General features: G+C 44.5%; 1 protein-coding gene across 1 annotated transcript in view; it reads left to right on the forward strand.

Annotated features, from left to right (window-relative positions):
• The window catches only part of grin2ab (glutamate receptor, ionotropic, N-methyl D-aspartate 2A, b), a 106407-nt gene extending 87555 nt beyond the window's left edge, over positions 1–18852 (forward strand). The window contains exons 11-20 of the mRNA XM_073470264.1: positions 2663–2831; positions 5585–5738; positions 7164–7289; positions 9347–9576; positions 10289–10449; positions 12717–12904; positions 13661–13899; positions 16447–16630; positions 16985–17768; positions 17856–18852. Coding sequence (XP_073326365.1) covers positions 2663–2831; positions 5585–5738; positions 7164–7289; positions 9347–9576; positions 10289–10449; positions 12717–12904; positions 13661–13899; positions 16447–16630; positions 16985–17768; positions 17856–18852 — 3232 coding nt within the window. The remainder of the gene's footprint in view (positions 1–2662; positions 2832–5584; positions 5739–7163; positions 7290–9346; positions 9577–10288; positions 10450–12716; positions 12905–13660; positions 13900–16446; positions 16631–16984; positions 17769–17855) is intronic.
• Positions 18853–19433: the final 581 nt, after the last annotated feature.

A 19433-nucleotide genomic window follows, 5' to 3' on the forward strand; every position in this document is an offset into this window, starting at 1 on the left:
TGTTATCTGTTATCAGTGCACCAGGTCGCTTGCGATAACAGTATCAGCTAATGGAATGGAAATATTTCACAAACTGACTTTGTTGTGCTACTTCTTCAAATGTGATTATTTCTCATGTATATATAAACTCTTTTTTCACCTCCCCACTCACCACCTCACTGCATATATCACTTTCTCCACTGAAGCAATAGCAGTGGGCTGAATGACTTAAATCGTCCTTTTTTACTAAGCATATGGGTTCGAACTGATTTAAATTCATATCACGATGAAACTAAAGTTCATATCTATAAAACCTTATTTTTTCCCCACAAATTAAACATTTATAGATAAAATTAGGCAATTAATTTATAATTTCATTTTTTGCCACATCGTATTTCAGACCAGTTCGTTGTGTTTCTGCACATATGATGTACGCTTTTTAAATCAGCCCTGCAGAGGCTTTCTAGAGCCTTCTTTCAACAGACACGCGTCAGACAGTACAATGGACTTTTCCCTTTGAAATAACTTAAAAGGCATTTGTTATAGTGGCGGAAATATGTTGCAGGCCTTCTCGAGTGTGTAAACAATGCAGAGAAATTTCTCAAATAGCCAGTAAAAGTAAAACTTTCCTAAAGAGACGTCCCTTGGAGTCTTGGACATCTTGGATTTTGCACCAATTATCTGCTGTATATGGACACCTCAATAAGAGCCGCACCGTGACAAGACAACTCAGCTTTGTTTCTCTCTGCTAATGTCTACGATTTAGCTCATGTCTGAGCTCATCTGTTTATAGCCACTTCACAGTACATACACATTAATCGCAATCGCTGCAGGTTTATTTGTCCCTGACTCAGGACTCTGTCTGTATTGTGCTTCTGGTTGATCACTTGGACACATCACAGTCCAAATGCGCAACTAAAATCTATCTTTATTCATTATATTCTGTTCATGACTGACAGCATCATTGTTATAATTTCAATGAATGTCAAAATTCAGTCAGACAATAGAAAATAGGGTAGAATAGGAAAACATAGGATAGGAAAATTCAACTGTAATTTCTCTCTGATGATTTATTAACTTCCTTTAACAAACAGAATCCACCATAATAGAAGCTTTTGTGTCAGATGGACTCGAGAAGACAGACAGAAGATGCAACACAACAACTGTCGAGTTTCTGATCCATGTTGTCATGACAACGCAGCACTGTGGGCACGGACAATTAGACAACTGAATCGCAGCGTGTGGAAAGTTTAACTCGTGACCTGATTTTCTCAACCTTTGTCCGAAGCGATCGGCGAGGAAGTCTGAGCGGTTACATGCCGTGATGACGTGTCGCTTCTCAACCTCTCGCTTACGTTACATTTGCTGCTTCTGTGTCCAGCCACCCATGCGTGTGTACATACATGCGCACATGCGTCCAGCCAACCATAAGTGCTGCATTTACTCAGTCACTTCTATTCTATTTGTGTGTGTTTGTTGTTATAAAAGTATGACATGAATCAAACAGATGTACTTTGTGTGTGTCTCTGGGAGTCTGTTGTTGTCGCTTTATGTGTGTGTGTGTGTGTGTGTGTGTGTGTGTGTGTGTGTGTGTGTGTGTTTATTAGTGTTTACATAGTGACATAAGGACACAGAGAGGGCTCAGCTGGGAAAAGCTAATGTATACAGGATGTGTGCATTAGAACACCTGGGGCACATACTGTACATACATGGACTCACACACGTATGTATGTATGCCATGCTCTCTCGCTCCCTCCCTCTTTCACACACGCACATGACGCTGTGCTGCAGATACAGTTGACTGCCGCTGAAAGATCTTTTAATCCTTTGATGGTTCAGTTCTTTGACGGTTTGTTCTCAGTGTATGAATCCCTTCAGTTCTTTATGAACTTTCCCTAGTGTTGGAGTAAGTATTGCCAAAATGCTCAGCGAAAAGGTCACAGAGTTATTGTTCCGATCCATATGTGCTACGTCGGAGATGGCTGACATGAGAACGGAATAAAGTTTTCATGGAAATACTTTTGAAAATGCTGGTAGGGTTTAATAGATTATGAGAATCATTTGATCCGACAATTCAGTTTAGTTCTCTGCTCCGAGGTCTTAGGGGACGGCTGTCAGAAAAGTTTACTTAAACATCCGTTCCCATTCTGTGCATCCCGCCGCCCGTTCGGCTGCGGTACTGCATGTGTGTAGGTACGCTGCGAGTTTTGGAGAGGTACCTACTCACAGGCAGAGTCAGAGAAACAAAGAGGAGGGAGGGAGGGAGAAGAGGACAACGTAAAGGAGTGAGGAGAGAGACGAGGGGAAGGACAGCTGATATTTTAATCATGTGGGTTGGTTGTTCTGCACAGCCCAGCTCTATTTAAAGCCCGGCAGCATCTGCTCAGTACTCCTGTGTTTTCAGGCACTGAGGGAAAAGCACACACACATACACTCACACACCGTACAGCACCGTACAAGCTCTCTCTGCCCTTCAGCTGTATTTATGGTTACTCTGCACTGTCATAATTCTAGTTTTACAGTTTGATGGAACCACCAGATGTGGAGCGAGCAGGCAGCAAGAATACAGTTACAGCTCACACTTCACACACTCGCCTGTATATCACTGAGAAATGTCCTCTAATATAAAATATATGATCTAATTGTGTTTTTGCTCTTGTGTGTGTGCATCTGTATGTTGCAGTAATAGTACATCAGGAGGTGCCTACATTAAGCAGTGCTGCAAGGGTTTCTGCATCGACATTCTGAAGAAGATAGCGAGGAACGTCAAGTTCACTTACGACCTATACCTGGTCACAAACGGCAAACACGGCAAGAAGATCAACAATGTGTGGAATGGCATGGTCGGAGAGGTACTTTCCTACAAAACCATATGAGTGTGTCCCTCTGACTTGCTATGTAATTATTGGGAAATTTACTTATTTGCTTACTCGCCAAGTTAGACGAAAAGATCGATACCACTCTCATGTTTTGGATGAATATGAAACTGCCGCCAGCAGCCAGTTAGCTGAGTTTAACATAAAGACTGGAGACTGGGGGAGGCAGCTTGCCTGATTCTGTACGACTCTACAAAAATCCAACCACCAGCATCTCATAAGCTTACGAATAACATATTATGTCTTCCAGCTGTAGCTTTCTGTATTAACCAGGTGCCTGCTGTAGCTTCATATTTAATGGTTACATGTGCGAGAGTGGTATTGATGCTCATATCTAAAGCCTAACGCCCCTTTAACCTCAAGTCTAAAGCCCTATCCGCACAGGACTTGTATCACCAGGGGATCTCGTGTGATTTAGAAGTTATCCCCTCCTCCCCAGCACATTTGCAAGGGATAAGCGAAGTCTATATTTTACTCGTATTCACTGACATTATCTCCTGATATGATGTCAAGACTCCATTTAACATCAACCTCCTGAAGCAAAGCATGTGTTCTTCAGCAGCATAAAAACACATTTGTAGCTCATTTAGATCAAGTAACGGCTCTGTGGCTGTACTTGAACATGACACCTTTTTGTTGCTCCTAACCATCTCTGTCATCACATTAAACGTCAGTGTATCCGATCTCCCTGCACAGCCGTCGACTGCTGTTACACATATAATCAGCTGCGATCGTATTTCTTACTTGTTCAGTTGTCAGACAACAGAAAACAGATGTTTAAAAGGAAAATGCAACTCCAAATCACCTTAATGCCAATTCGCACAGGAGTTATATTATCACATGACCTCTGTGTTTGGCAAAATATGGTAATATGAGGAATTACGGACATGGATTAAGATCACAGACGACCTTCGCAATTATTACAAATTACTAAAAGTCTTCAAGTAATAGTAGTCCCATGCGAATAGGGTTTAGGAAGACAATAAGCAGATTAGGGGTGTCACGATTCTCCAAATCCAGGATTCAATTTGACTTTCGATTCTAAGGTCAGATCGATTCAAATTTTGAGTTACACACAAATCCTTTGCCATATAAACCGATGTAGGTTTAGGAGTTTGCACTTGAATGCATCAAATCGTTACACTCCTGAGGCATTCAATATCTGTCAAAATGTCAAACTATTACTTTACATTATTAATAATTCAAAAAGGCACATTAGATAAATCATTCTTTTGCATAATGCCACCTGTTTTTATTTTTGCCTGTTCCTTCCTACAGCTGCACCCTTCATGGAGTTATTATTACATGGAATGATTAATGGCTGTTATCATTTTATATTTTTTATTGTCCACAGAGACCATAAAAAATCCCCAATCCTGTCTCTGGCACTGCCGTTTTTATCTCACTGATGTTTTTTTAATAGGAGAAAAAGGAGAAACGTGTTAGAATCAATTCCTTTTTGGTTTCGGTCTTTTCAGGGGATTTGATAGTTTTAAAAATCGCCAGACTCACAGGTGTCGTTTCCACTGGGGACGCTGGGGACATGTCCCCACCCCTTTTTGAAATGACCAGTTTTGTCCTCATCACTTTTGAAAGCATAATTGAGCTTTTTAAAAGGCATAATGAGATGAAATGAATTTTGATGCATCATTATGCAATTTTTTACACTGTAATCATCGACTCTGACCTCATACGATACCCTCATTGCCTCAAATCTCAAATGTTGAAGACCGTAAAAAAAATGTTTGTTTTTATTTTTCATCTTAGTGGTCATGCCCACACCGCTGCCCTCAGCCAGACTTATCCTTTAAAGCTGCAATCTGTGACCCAGTTGTAAACAAAGGTGTCATTCCACCACAAAAGCTCATAACACAGGACTGAAAGCTGCCATCACTTTCATATATATATTGTTTCATAGATCTTTTAATACCAAGTGACACTTGAGAACACTAGAAGAACAACACTACAAGATTTAATGTTTCGTGCTGCTGTAAAGACTTTGTTTACATTATTAATGTTGTTTCAGGGGTAAAACAGGTTGTTGTTTTCAAATTGCTGAGCCAATTTGTCATCATTAAGTCACATTCTTTAATTATATACGTGAAGCTTATATGGTGAATAATATTCCCCATTTAAGACGATACATTATGAACCTCTTCAACAGGAGCAGGATGCCTCGAGGCTTCCTCGATCGCTAATGTTTATCTTTTCAGGAAATAATTTATTAGGTCAGATTAAATGAAAGCTGCCATTATAAAATCCTTAAAGGTTGAGACACTAAACGTCTAATAATGAAACCTGACAACATGATCCATAGACAGTGGTAATGTTTATGGGAGCAGAGCGCTAGAAGCCATTAGACAATTAAATCTGAAGAAAAAAAGAAAAAAAACATACATTTTACAAAATACTTAAAATGACATCTGTATAAGCTGAATCTCCGACTGTCACAATACATCCGGACACCAGAAGTGGTGGCACAATGAAAAAGACAGTTGTATTCTTACTTTTTATGTGATATGGCTGAAAATGCCCTCCAACTCCAGATGACATTCTGCGCTCATACCCTCGGTCGCAGTGATATTTCACATCCAAAATAAAAAGAGGGCACATATCAAAGAGGAATTGTCTGATGTTGTCCAAATATTTACAAAGCTTACTGTTCATTTCTGTCTGTGGAGGTAGTGAGTCACACGGTAGCTGTAACTATTGTTCTCTCTGTTTACCAGGTGGTGTATAAGAAGGCGGTGATGGCAGTTGGTTCGTTGACCATCAATGAGGAGAGGTCAGAGGTCATTGACTTCTCCGTGCCCTTCGTGGAGACTGGCATCAGCGTCATGGTGTCTCGCAGCAATGGGACCGTCTCTCCTTCTGCCTTCCTCGGTAAATCTTTCTTTTTGTCTTCCTCAGCCATAAATTTTCCTGCTTTTTCTTCCTTTTCTCCGTCTCTCCCCAAGTGATGGAGGAAGCAGAGAAAAGGGAGGTGCTTACATGTTGGCAAAATCCCTCACATAAAATGGAATATTTTATTCAGACAGTATATGCTGGCCAAATTCCACTTGTACCCTGACTTTATCTGGGCCTCAACACCCTAAGCACATTAATATTTCTAGCAGAGCAGAGGAAGCGGAGTGTGCCAGCTGTTTTTTGAAAAGTCAGCTCAGACAAAGCATTCTTGATTCTTCCTCTCCTCCTCCTCCTCCTCTTCCTCCAGTTGTTCAGATGACTAGAAACTGAAGCGCTCCTCCGTGCTCGCCTAATGTCTTGTATTGTCATTGGAGCGAGACGGGGAGCGAGGGGATGTATTGGACCATGCGTGTGTTGGTCCCTGTGTATCAAGCCATGTGTCAGTATGCGTGTGTGTGAGGGGGGGGAAAAAAAGTGTGTGTGACACAGCGGGAATATATTAGGACGTTTGTGTATTGAGTCAAGGATGTGTGGAGAATGAATGTGCTCTGGCCGTATGTATGTTAAGGGGTGAATGCTTTGTGTGTGTATTTATATGAAACTGCATTGTATTTATGTGTGTGTGCACGAGAGAGTGTGTGTTGAGCCTGGGCCAGGGTATCAGTGACGGTTCAGTATCTCTCGCACTCATATTAGAGGCACCTCAGTGCACAATCTCTCAGGGTTGGCTAACCCTGGCAGTCACATACTTACACATATAGTAACACACACGCACATACACACACACATACACGCTCAAACACACGTACATACAATTTGTCTGGGTTCAGCGTCTCTGGCACTCATCCCGCTCTCTGAACTCCTGCCCTGCAACACACCAAACACATGCAGACTCACACTCTCTCTCACACACACACACATCACACACAAGTAGATCACACACACACATGCCCACAGCAGGGCACATCAGATCACTTGGAGTTTGATTCTTCTCTCTCCCACTCCGTCTCTCTCTCCCTCTCCCTCTCCCTCTCCCTTTCTCTCCCCCCTTCCTCTACCATCTCCCCCGCCCCGGGCCTCTCCCTCTCACAGCTCTCATCCAAGGGAATAATGAGAAATATGGAAATGTGCTCCGTCAAACTCTCTGTGACTAACTCTCCCTCTCCCCCCCTCCCTCCCTCCCTCCTCTCTCACTCCGTCTGTCTCCCTTTCTCCCCTTCTCTGTGTCTTCTCTGTCATCGTTTCCTCGCTTTATCTCCCCCCCGTCCCTGTTCTCTTTCATTGAGTCTGTCTCCTCTTTCTCTACGTCCCTCACACTTTTTATGCACCTCGTGCTCCTCCACGCTGTCTCTCTTCTCTTTAACTCTCTCCCTCTCTCTCTCTCTCCCTCCTTCTCTTCAGAGCCCTTCAGTGCATCAGTTTGGGTGATGATGTTTGTGATGCTGCTCATTGTCACAGCCATCGCTGTCTTCCTCTTTGAGTTTGTTAGTCCGCTGGGCTTCAACCGCAACTTGGCCCAAGGCAAAGGTAGGCTTACACAGACACGATCGGGAATCCACCAATCGTTCTTCCCCAGAGCAAGAAACAGAAATCCAAGCTTCCCCTGCAGCAACAGAAGTGACCTATTATTACTTTGACATTAGGCTGTTCAGGTAATGTTACAGAGCTTTAAAGATGCCGTATTATTCTCATCTTCAGTTTCATACTTTTATTGTGGGGGAAAATAGGTTTACATGCTTTACATTACTTTACTATACATTTCTGCAGCACCTGTATTCACCCTTTGTCTAAAAACACTGCATTTTAGCACCTGTCTCTTTAAGGCCCCCCTCTTATTCTCTGATTGGTCAGCTCCAACAGGCCTGAGCAGGCATTGCCAACTGCTCCATGTGTGTTTTTACAGCCAGGGATTTACTATAACTAAGTCTAGCTGGAATTTTACTGTGAAAATCACCACAATAAACACTTTTTAAACCCAAAACTTCACCACCGCACGTTTTAGCAAGAATCTGATCCATATAAGCTGCGGCGTCACTGCCTAGCGGGCCACTTATGTTAGAGCTTCATGTTATGAGCAAGCTAGCTGCTGGCTGCAAAACAAAATTACAAAAGCTTACAAAGCAAATGAATTCCCGCGTCGTGTTGGTGTTGTTCGTGGAACATCATAATTGATATTGCTCCAGGACCATCATTTCAACTTATGAAATTATGACGTTAACCTTAATTGGAGCGAGCTGATGTGGCTGAGTGGATTAGGTTTGTATTAGCATAGAACATAATATTATTATGTGATTGGTCAGATGCAATGATGTTCCTGGAGCAACACAGTGATATCACATCATGCCAACATTCACAATGTTTTATTTGACTGTCCCTCAATATTACATTAGTCCAACATCATCCCAGACTGTGGGAGTAGCCACATTTAACAGCTGAACATGCTGAGCTACAAAATAAACAGTAAAACAACAGAAAACATAAAAAGTTTGAAGTCTGTTCAGGGACAGCAGGTATCAGTCCATCTTTAAGATTGGCCCTTGTTAACAAAGCAGTCATTTCCATCAAAAAATAAAATAAATCCATTGGGTTTTGACATCCTCAGCAGACAGCGAGGAGGGCGGGACCTAGCTGGATGTGTTGCTGTGTTACACACTGATGCAGTCAAGTAACAGAAGAAAAGGCTGGACTACAAAGAAGGTGTCTTAGGCACCAAGAAGCTTTATAACAAACAAAAGCGAAAAGAAAAATCCCAAAATCATCATATAGCCTCTTTAACGATTCTCTCCTAAGGCTGGTCTCCAACACTGTAATCTGTGGCATCATCAAAAATCAGAAGCACGAGCTGCCCTGCCGGCTCTGAGTCTGTGAATTAATGTTGTGTGCACACAAAGCTACATTTTAGATTAATTTAACATTTAAAAAAAGCTAAAGGCCAACCCAGGTGTTGCATGTGAATTATGATTTTTCTTTGATTTTTCCAGTTAAACAACCCGTTTTTATCTTAAACACAAACAATTACACTTCTACAAATAGTTTAATCATGTAATTTTGTTCCTTTTTTCAAGAAGATACTAGTGTAGTGATTTACAACATAAGTTTATAGCTTTGACTTGTTAAGTAAAGGTTCATCTAGCTGGCTAAAAGAAGATTTGGTCTTCACTTGCTGATTATGCTCATACCCCAAGCACATGCCCGTTGTCCCCAAAGATAACAAATAACAAAATGCTTGAGCTGAAGGCATCAAAACAAATTAAGGTCAATAATACTGTCACATTATATTTACAATGTCACCTCTCTAAGGGAAGCATGATGTCCTTAAACTGGGTTGTTTTTTTAGCTGCTGGTAGGCAACAGTTAGACAGGAAGAATTTATGAAGACTTTCAAAGAAGTAAACAATAATTTATGCCATTAGGTATGTTATTACATTATTATATGGCTATGACTGTTTTTGTGCCCCCAAAATCAGCCTGATAATGTCCGCTGAAAATGTGTAGTTTACCTGTCTTGGTTCTTCAGCACATCCTCTTTTTTCCCACCTTCTCTTTTTGACTCCTCCCTCTGCTCCCCTGCCTCTCTCTCTCAGACCCACATGGTCCATCCTTCACCATCGGTAAGGCCATATGGCTGCTGTGGGGTCTGGTTTTCAACAACTCTGTGCCCGTGCAGAACCCAAAGGGCACCACCAGTAAGTTCATCGTATCAGTGTGGGCCTTCTTCGCTGTCATCTTCCTGGCCTCCTACACTGCCAACCTGGCTGCCTTCATGATCCAGGAAGAGTTTGTGGACCAAGTCACTGGACTGTCTGACAAGAAGGTGGGATTACACACATATGGACACACACACACACACACACACACACACACACACACACACACACACACACACACACACAGAAGAAAACTAAACGCATTCACAGTCAGGGTTACTCTTGTAATGGATGCCAGCCCTGCGGCCAGACAGGACTCTCCAGGGAGTGCCCTTGGGCTTCAACAGCCCAAACCCTCTGGCCGTAGCTGTCACCACACTAACACTGCCAGCACAGCAGACCCAGGGGCGCACACAGACTCACACACACACAGGCTGCACAGATCAAAGACGTGTGTGTGTGTTTGTGTTTGGATGTATGTGTGTGTGTGTGTAGTTTGCAGAGGCTGGCAGTGTCAGCAGAACCCCAGCCAGTCTTACGCTAGACTGGACACACAATGATGATGACTGATGAGTCCACTCCACTGTCTCTCCCTCCTCCTCCTCTCTCCTCTGTCTCTTCTTGTCACTCTTCCTCCTCTCTCCTCCTCTGAGTGTGTCTCTTCTTCACTCCAACACTTTTGCTCCCTCTCATACTTGGACTCCCTTTCCTCCCCTCCTTTATCTCTTGTCTCTTCCTGCGGCCTCTCATTCATGCCGTTTGTGTTTTAGCCTCTTTGTTTTTATATTTCTTTTCTTTTTGGTGCTCCTGTCGCCTCCTGTCAGTCCCCTCTTTAAACAGTCTGTCTCTGTTTTGCTCTCCTTCTTTCTCCCCCTGCAGTTCCAGAGTCCATACTCCTATTCGCCTCCATTTCGCTTCGGGACAGTTCCTAACGGCAGCACCGAGCGCAACATCAGGAAGAACTATCCAGATATGCATCAGTACATGACCAAATACCATCAGACTGGTGTTGTGGATGCGTTGGTCAGCCTCAAGACTGGGTACTGTAAACTTGTCAACCCAACTCACATCAGCTTGAGATTTATTATACCTGAGAGGGTAATTCTGTTTGCAGACAGGGCATATACTTAAGAACATGTGAAAACAAACACAAAAAAAAGACATTGATTCACACGGAAAATCGGCCCCATGGGGCCCGGCAGTGGCTCATGCTAAAATGCTGCAGTAACTGTGCTCAGTGTTTCTGTCACTGACGGTAAAATGCAGACGCTGACTGCAAGTGCTCATTATTGAGTCTTGCCGCTGCTGGAAAGAGGGAGCTGCCAAAACATGGAGAGTGTAATTTGTTCTGGAGTTTGCTACCTTTATTCTCCCTCCTAAACACACACTAATGGAGGGATGGCTGCACTGCTTTTATTTGTTCATTAGTTTTGTGTGCTTTGATCTTTAGGGGTATTTTCACCAAATATAATTTTACTTTTTGCTTTTCTCCTCTCTGCAATTACTTCAATGATACTGAATATGAAATAGAAAAGGTTTGTCTCCCATATCTCATGCGTTTGGCATTGTTTATACAACATCAAAACCGTATAATTAATGTGTTCGGCAGAATCATCAGTGTTTAATTCAGTTCTCCAACAAAACCGGTTGTTTACGCAGAATAAAGTAGGAGTTGTCTACAGCAGATCTACTGTATATTGTTTTTAAACACCATGTGTGCACCTAAATGAATAAATAGTCTGAAATACTGTGCAGTTTTCAAACAACAGACCCTCAATGAATGCATTTAACATATGCCCTTTGGTGAACAGTTTAATTCAAAGTGTTTCATATTAATGCATACATATCTAACATGGAGGGGCCCCGGGGGGAATTGATTAACACCCGGGTGTCTTCATTGTGTTATATAAGATCATATCTTTGCTCATAATGAAGTTAAAAACAGGGTTCGACTGCTATAAGGCTGGTGATGTTGGCTCCTTGTTACATTGTGCTTGGTTTACACTCATACATCACGCTTCTCTTTTCTGCTGAGCTCAGATGTATTGGGCCCACATAGGGGGATTGTCGCGTCAGATACAAATTGTGGCCCCTTATGTTGAATTCAGCTTGTCGTGTCAGAATAATGACAAAACCTGCGAGTAAAAGATTATAGCTCGGTGCGAACAAAGAGTGCGTGAATATTTACTGTACTAGCAGGGACACAGGAGAGTACTTTCAGTCGCAGCCCGAGTCCAAGCTGAGAGTTACAGCTCCAAGAAATCAGGGCGTCTGGAGGAAACCAGCTGGTTTGTTCATGGATCTTTGTTACTGTCACAACACTGTATGTACGTCAGGCTCAGTAAGAGGACTTTAATACTGTAGCCTGATGCATCACATTTTTACATAGTTTAGCCTATCTAGTCTTTTACCACGAAATCAAGACAAACCCCAAATACTGTTACTGTTGGTAATATTACATGGATTTGTTCAGCTTTTTCAATTGTAATAGATTTACATTTAGAAAGGACATAAAGAGAAGTAAGACGGAAAAAAATGTCTTTTCAATAACTGCTGACCTCTGCAATGTCTGCTTGTGACCCCTGGTTCAAAAAATAAATTGTTCAAGTTTAAGGCTGTTTTCTTCTTTCCCCTCAGATTATTTCACATAAAAATGAAAGTATAATGTATTTAACAAGTTGAAAAGCAACAAAAAAATCTATAGAATTATATTGTGTTTGACAGAATTATTATTTTTCTTTCATCTTATGACCCCTTGGATTTATCGTAGGGCGTTGTGACCAGCAGGTTGGAAACTACTGCTTCAAAGGAATATTTTGACATTCGGGAAATTTACTTATTCACTTTCTTGCAGAACGTTATCTTGTCTAGATGACAAGATTAATACCACTTTCATTTCTGTATACTAAATAAGAAACTACTGCCGGCAGCAACTTCACTTAAATCTTCAACCAGCAGTTATGTTTAATTTGTTTTCATTTTATTGAAAACCAAAGTGTAAAACAGACACATTGTGGTTTGCATACTAAGCTGTCTGCTGGCTTTAGCTGCTGGTATGATCCCTGTACTCACTCCATGATGCCACATCTGCTTGCTTAACAAGTGTTTTGGTCGCTTTCTTGTAATGAGAATGATTCTGATCCTGCAGCAACATTAATTACGATGTTCTAGGAACAACAACAACATGCCGATATCAGATATACCCAGATTTATCATGTAACCTCTAGAGTCGTCCCACCCCACAGGTTGGAAAGGCGAGTGACCCCTGGTCGAGGTAATAAATCCAGGACTTGTGTTTCTCTTACAGGAAGCTGGATGCTTTCATTTACGACGCTGCGGTGCTGAACTACATGGCGGGCAGAGACGACGGCTGTAAGCTGGTAACCATCGGCAGCGGTTACATCTTCGCCACAACAGGTTACGGCATCGCCCTGCAGAAAGGATCCTACTGGAAACGTCTGGTTGATCTGGCCATACTGGGAATCATAGGAGACGGTGAGCGGCAAGCAGGCATCCACATTCTGCAGCATCTCCGTCACACTGCCTTGAAGTTGAAACTTGTTCCAGGCCTTTAGTGTTATTACACTTGTGCCGTTGCTCAGCTTCCCCTCCCCCAATATTCTCCCTCTCTCCTCCCTCCCTCTGTCAGAAAGCTATCAGGGGCTAGTCTTAACACACCATTTCATCATCATTACTCTCTCCCTGTGTGTGTGTGTGTGTGTGTGTGTGTGTGTGTGTGTGTGTGTGTGTGTGTGTCCACCATGTCCTGGTATGTTTACTCCTCCAGATTGTTCTGTATAATAAGCTGTGCGATGTTGCGAATGGAAGAAAAAGAACGAGCCAGACAGAAATCAAACTGCTGAAACCACTAAAGCGCTTCGCTTCACACCCGGCCTTTTTATTCAGGGCAAACACCCGCATGCCCATGTGACACACCAGCACACTCACTCTGATAATAATTCCTCCCATCTTTCCTTATCACTCCATCACTATCAATTCTTCTCCCTCCTCCTACAACCCCTTTTTCACTCCACCTCCTGTCTCCTTTCCATTACGATCTATTTACCACTTCACCTCTCTCCCCTCCTCCCTTTTCCTCTCCATCTTCCCTCGTAATGATACACCCTTTTTCGCCGCACACATCTCTTACTCCCTATACCGCCTATCCCCTCCCCTCCTTCTATTTCTTTTCCTTCCTTCTTCACACCTACATGCTGCCATCTTAAACCTTATCCTCCACCTTTCCTACAGGTGAGATGGAGGAGCTGGAGGCTCAGTGGCTGACTGGGATCTGCCACAATGAGAAGAACGAGGTAATGTCCAGTCAGCTGGACGTGGACAACATGGCGGGTGTCTTCTACATGCTGGCCACAGCCATGGGCCTCTCCATCCTCACCTTCATCTCTGAACACCTTTTCTACTGGAGGCTGAGATACTGTTTCACAGGTGTCTGCTCTGGGAGGCCAGGTCTGCTCTTCACTATCAGCAGGGTGAGGAAAAGGAAATGTATTTTATAGCCCTTCTCCACTGCAGTTACCTTTCCCCACGAATTTGACCTGCATTTTGACAGCAGGAGCACTGTCCAGTTATGGTTCCTGGGTTGCAGTTTTTGCCCTCTCTGCTTGTTTCAGCTGCTGCTGTTAATATCTGCAGTGCTGAACGCTTCTTACTGATCAAACGCGATCCTCTAGAGTGCCATAACTGATGTACTCATTGATTCAGAATGGCAGGATGCACTGGTTGGTGCAATATCAATATCAGGACCCGGGATGGGAATTTCTTGTAATGTTATTGACGTTTAGACAGTAAAGCTGAAGGAGATGGAGCCTGAGTGGGCTAAACACACAGAGAATCAGCAAGAGAAACAAAACTTAACTGTGTTTGAAAACTGTTTCAGTGGGGTTACAGACTGAAGCAGAAAACAACTCTGCACATTATTGTGACTTTGAAGACAGCCGTCAAGTGTTCAACATCAGTTCAACCATAACACAGTGAAATACAAAAACGAATACTCCTTTCTGTCTTGTATTGCATCTCAAACACAAGAGTCAATTTTTAGTTCTTTATCCCTCTAATTTGCCTAATCTTCATGGTTCTTCAGATGTGCAAAAAGGGACTTTTAGTTGTTTGAATGCCTGAAATGTGACAATGGCTTTTGCATAAAACGGTAAGCTTTGGTTGCTGTTCGTTCTCATGGGGTTTTGGGGGCCTGAAAAAGCACATTTTTGAAACAGGGTTCCAGAGTGTAATCTTTTGAAAATGCCACCTTTACGGTTGTTATGTAAACTGGCAATACAGAATTTCCTGTGAAAACTGTGGCGACACAGCTCTGCTTTGCGCATGTGTATTACGTTTTCAGCCTAATAGCCGTGCACCAGTCATCCAACAATTAAAATCTGGATACAGTTCCAATTCCAATGAAAAAGCATACTAGCGACTTCTGCCAACCGGGCCGGCTAACTTCCTGTTTAGCGCCCCAGCTAACTTGAATGGGAATAAAATGATATAATGGTGAGCCTCTCCTAGATTTTCTCAATACAAACATGTTTTTATTCTGTAGTGTTTAATTGCAAAGTTCCACCGTCCCCTACTGGCCTGGCATGCGTTCACACTACAGCGTTTTCAATTGTTTTTGCGGATCTGTGTGCACGAGGATCGTTTTCCCGACACATTTTTTGTATGAAAAACCTTTATAATGTTTTTCCTGTCCTTACGATATTATATTGATGTTGCGAGCTTTCCATCCCACTTTTATTTGTGATCTAGTGAATGAGTTTCTGAGTGCTTTCTTTAATCTTTTATTTAAGAGATGAAATAATCATATAGAGTAATCATATGTATTAGACAGGCTTTAAGTTTGCTTTGGTTGTCGTGTGTCTTATTGGTTTGTGTAATGACCTGAGTCTTACTGTGAGTATGAATGTATTCATGTAATTTTATTAATGAAGTACTGTTATTAAAAGTAACGGAGACCCCCAAAAGAGTAGCTACTGTTTTAAAACGTTTTGAGCTTTTTTAAAACGCAAACCAAAAACTTTTTCAGCAAAACTGGTGTCATATAAAAGAGGCCTGAAGCACTCATGATTGTTACAGTTATTAACATAATACAAATATAATACAAATCTGTTGCTAGCAAGAGTTGCTGTCATGATACAGAAAGAATCTGGGATTGTATGTGTGTGATAAAAGAGGAAAGAGGGGGATATCGGATTTCAGGGCCCAGCTGAGGTAGAGATGAGTTCACCGCTGCGCATATAGACGGCAAGATAGAGGAATCTAACAGCTAAGAGGATGATGTGGAAACACACTCGTTACATTCACACAAGGCTCTCTCTCCATCTCTCTCTCACCCACACACACACATACACAAGTCTGGTCTGGTGAAGTTAAAAATGGCAACTCATATGCAGGTGCAGTGAGGTGAGGGACGGACTTGACCACACACACACAGGGGGAAGAGAGATAGACAGGCGCGCGCACACACACACACGCAAACCTAAATAGACACACACAAAACAGAAATGGGCACACCCAGACAGGCCATTCTTTCATTATTCATATGTCATGTCTCTGTGTAAGGCAGAGCTTTTATTCCAGACGAGCAGCATTTCACACATTAAGTGTTTTACAAAAAAGAGTGTGTATGTGAGTGTGTGCGTTTGTGTGTGTCTGTCTCTGTCTCCCTGTGTGTGGATGCCTTTAAAGCAGCGATACTGGAGGTTAAGTGGCTCCAGGAAGAACATCTCCTTGCACTCAGAGGCCCCCCTCCAGTGACATCATCCCCTAAATTTAATTTTCCAGGCGCCTCTGCAAGCAGTTCATCTAAAAAAGTGGAGATTATCTCTTCTAGCCACATTACAAAACAAAATGAGGTTAAGGTCTGCAGGAAACGCACCAGAGGAAAGGATGCAGAGGTCTCTCTTAATTTACCGTGAAAGGAAATTAGTGTTGTGAGTGTTTGACCTTTCTTTTTTGTGAAGTTACTGCGTTTGGAATTAACTTCCATTATCTCTCTCCTCCCTTTTCTCTCCTCTCAGGGTATATGGAGCTGCATCCATGGCGTTCATATCGATATGAAGAAAAAGAATCCCGAGCTCGACTTCAGTCCTCAAGCAAACATGCTGCATCTGCTCAAGTCTGCCAAGTCCATGGCTCTGTCTTCTCCCAAACGCAACACTGTCCTCCTGCAGCCGAGCATCCTCGACGTGATGACGGGTAAAGGTACTATAACTCTGTGTGGTGTATTTTATAAAACTCCCACAGAGCAGGCAAACATGGCACCTGTGAGAGGATTGTGCACACATACAGAGGTTACCCTGCCTTTTCTATACAGTGTGCAGATCTAAAGGTGACTCCCTTCACCTTGTTGTGGATTGTAATCAAATTGACTGTATATATATATATTTATATATATATATATATATATATAAGCTCGCCTCATGATTAGAAACACATTAGATAGCACACACAGCGTGCCAGGGCAGGAGATAATGTACCAGCTTACTGGCTGAGCATCCATCCAAACATCCATCTATTGTATCTGCTGTCTGAGGTGCATCTCTCCTTGTCTCCTAGGTAACTCACTCCATAGTCTGCCCCCAAAGGGTCCTGGTCTCTATAGCAACGCCGCTGGTCCGCAGGGTTTCCTGTCATTGTCCGGGCGACACAAAAACCTCCTCAACAACGCTGCACCATTCCCCGTGCAGCAAAAAGCCCCCACCCTTCAGACAAGCCCCAACAAGCCCCAGCTGTCAATCACCAACGACAACGGCAAGACCCGCCTCCCCGGGCCGGCAATCTCTGCATCGAAACCTCGAGCCTTGTGGAAGAAAAGTGTGGAGACATTGAAGACCCAGCCCACTGTCACGTCTCCAGGCCCCGGGCAGAGCCCCACCTCAGCATCTGGACCCGGACCTCCAACAATGAAGAGCCAGCGCTACCTGCCTGAGGAGCCGCCGCCGCACTCTGACATCTCAGAGTGCTCCAGCAGACCGCCATCACACAAAGATTCGGATTCCATGGGGGCGAGGGGCGGATTCAAACCTATCAATCAGCTGAGGAAGAGGGGTGGGGGAGGAGGAGGAGGAGGCGGAGGATCAAAGATCTACTCAATTGACTCTGACCAGGCCAGTCTCCAGTCTGCTCCTCCCTACCAGCGAGACAGTCAGGGGGGAGGCGATGACCACAGTTACCCTCCTGACCTGTTTCCACCTGACAGCACATACCCACACACACTCTCCCACCAGGCAGATGCACCCATTTTGCAGCTGAGTGCCAGCCTGCTGCACCACAGTCACAGCGCTGAGGCCGACCTGCACTCCCTGAAGGACAAGAAATACGGCACCTACACTCACAGCAGGTACCTTGTTCAGCAGGAAATGACCATGTTCCAAGCGCTGTTATAGTTGTTATTGTGTATGATCATTGTTGTTCTCTCTCCCTCCAGTGGGAAGGACAAAACTGGAGGGTCATTCGATGCTCCAGGTGCAGGACAGGGGACACAAGGGGTCAGGCCTGGCCACTGTCGCTCCTGCCTGACCAAGCTGAGCGGTTACTCCGGCCTTTACACCGTTCGCTCGCCGCAGGCCCGCTGTGATGCCTGCGCCCACCTTGGAAACCTGTACGACATCAGCGAGGACCACCTGCACTCACACTACGCCCACACGCACACTCACCCACACAGCGGGGACATGTTTACACACTACCTTCCACAGAGCGAGCTGGGCCTGGTGGGCGAAGGGGACGGGCTAGTCAGCCCCTTCGAGCCCTCCCCTTCCTCACCATCTCCAATCCCCACCTCTTCGTCGGCACAGCACCTTCAGCTGAGTCGTCAGCACTCCTACGAGAACGTGCTTCCGGACGGCATTCCGGAGAGGCAGCCGCAGCAGCACACCCACCTGAGGGGGCTGAGCCTGCCTGACAGAGATAGGGAGCTGACCCTGGACGAGGGGGCCTATGCTAATGTCCTCACAATGCGCTCTGATCGTCCGTTCAGCAGCCGCAGCCCCCCCTCTCCGTCGCCCTCCCACCACCATAGTCTGGACACCCCTATGCCCCTCCCCCGGCGCTCAAAGAGTCTCTTTCCCGATCGGCCCTCTCACAACCCTTTCCTCCAGTCAGCTCCTGGCACGACACAACGAGATCCCGCCCCCCAGGCTGCCACACGCATGCCGCAGAGAAGTTCCGCCCACGAGCTCTATAAGCAGCGAATGCCGCTGTCGCTTACCCTCGGTAACCACGGCAGCCATCACAACAACCAGCATGGCGGCCATATCGACCAACAGGTGTTCTACCCTCAGCAGGAGCCCCCCGTGGTGGCCTACATGGTCCCACCTGCTGCCTCTCAGCCAATGAGCTATGTGACAGCGCCGCGAGCCTCTAGCGCCGGCGGCAACAGGCCCCGGCTCTACCGCCGCATGCCCAGCATCGAGTCTGACGTCTGAGGGTCACACGCGACACACTTACTCTCACTGAAAACACACTAACACACACGCATGCAAGACAGAGGTGTGTGTGACCGGACCAGGCAGCTCTGATTCTAAGCACATACACAGAAACACACACACAGACACACACACAGGCAAAAGATGGGAAGCTCTGCTCTGGACTAAAAGGTTAGTGGTGATGCCGAGTAAATAAATCATTGTTTCTTTATCACACCCTCTATAGGGCAGGGTAGGGGCCACAGGGACACCTGGAGGCACAGTACAAGATGAAGAGTGTGTGTGAGTGTCAGTGTGTGTACTAGCCTCAAGCTGTGGGCAACGAGGCACAAACTGACAATACGTCTGACAAGGCAGATCGAATTCCTGGTGGACACAGAGGGACACTGTACACGGAGTCTGACACCGACAGTGGGATCGCATCGGAAGATACAGCGGTGTGTTTGGAAGACGAGCCGACTTGTCCCGCCCTCTCACCAGCCTCTTGGAGACGAAGGGGACGCGGAAAAAAACCCCTTTCTCTCTGAGATTACACACACACTCACACACACACACGTATTTCACCGAGACACACCCGCCCC

The sequence above is a fragment of the Pagrus major genome, chromosome 1 (genome assembly GCF_040436345.1).
Source record: "Pagrus major chromosome 1, Pma_NU_1.0".
Classification (NCBI taxonomy): domain Eukaryota; kingdom Metazoa; phylum Chordata; class Actinopteri; order Spariformes; family Sparidae; genus Pagrus; species Pagrus major.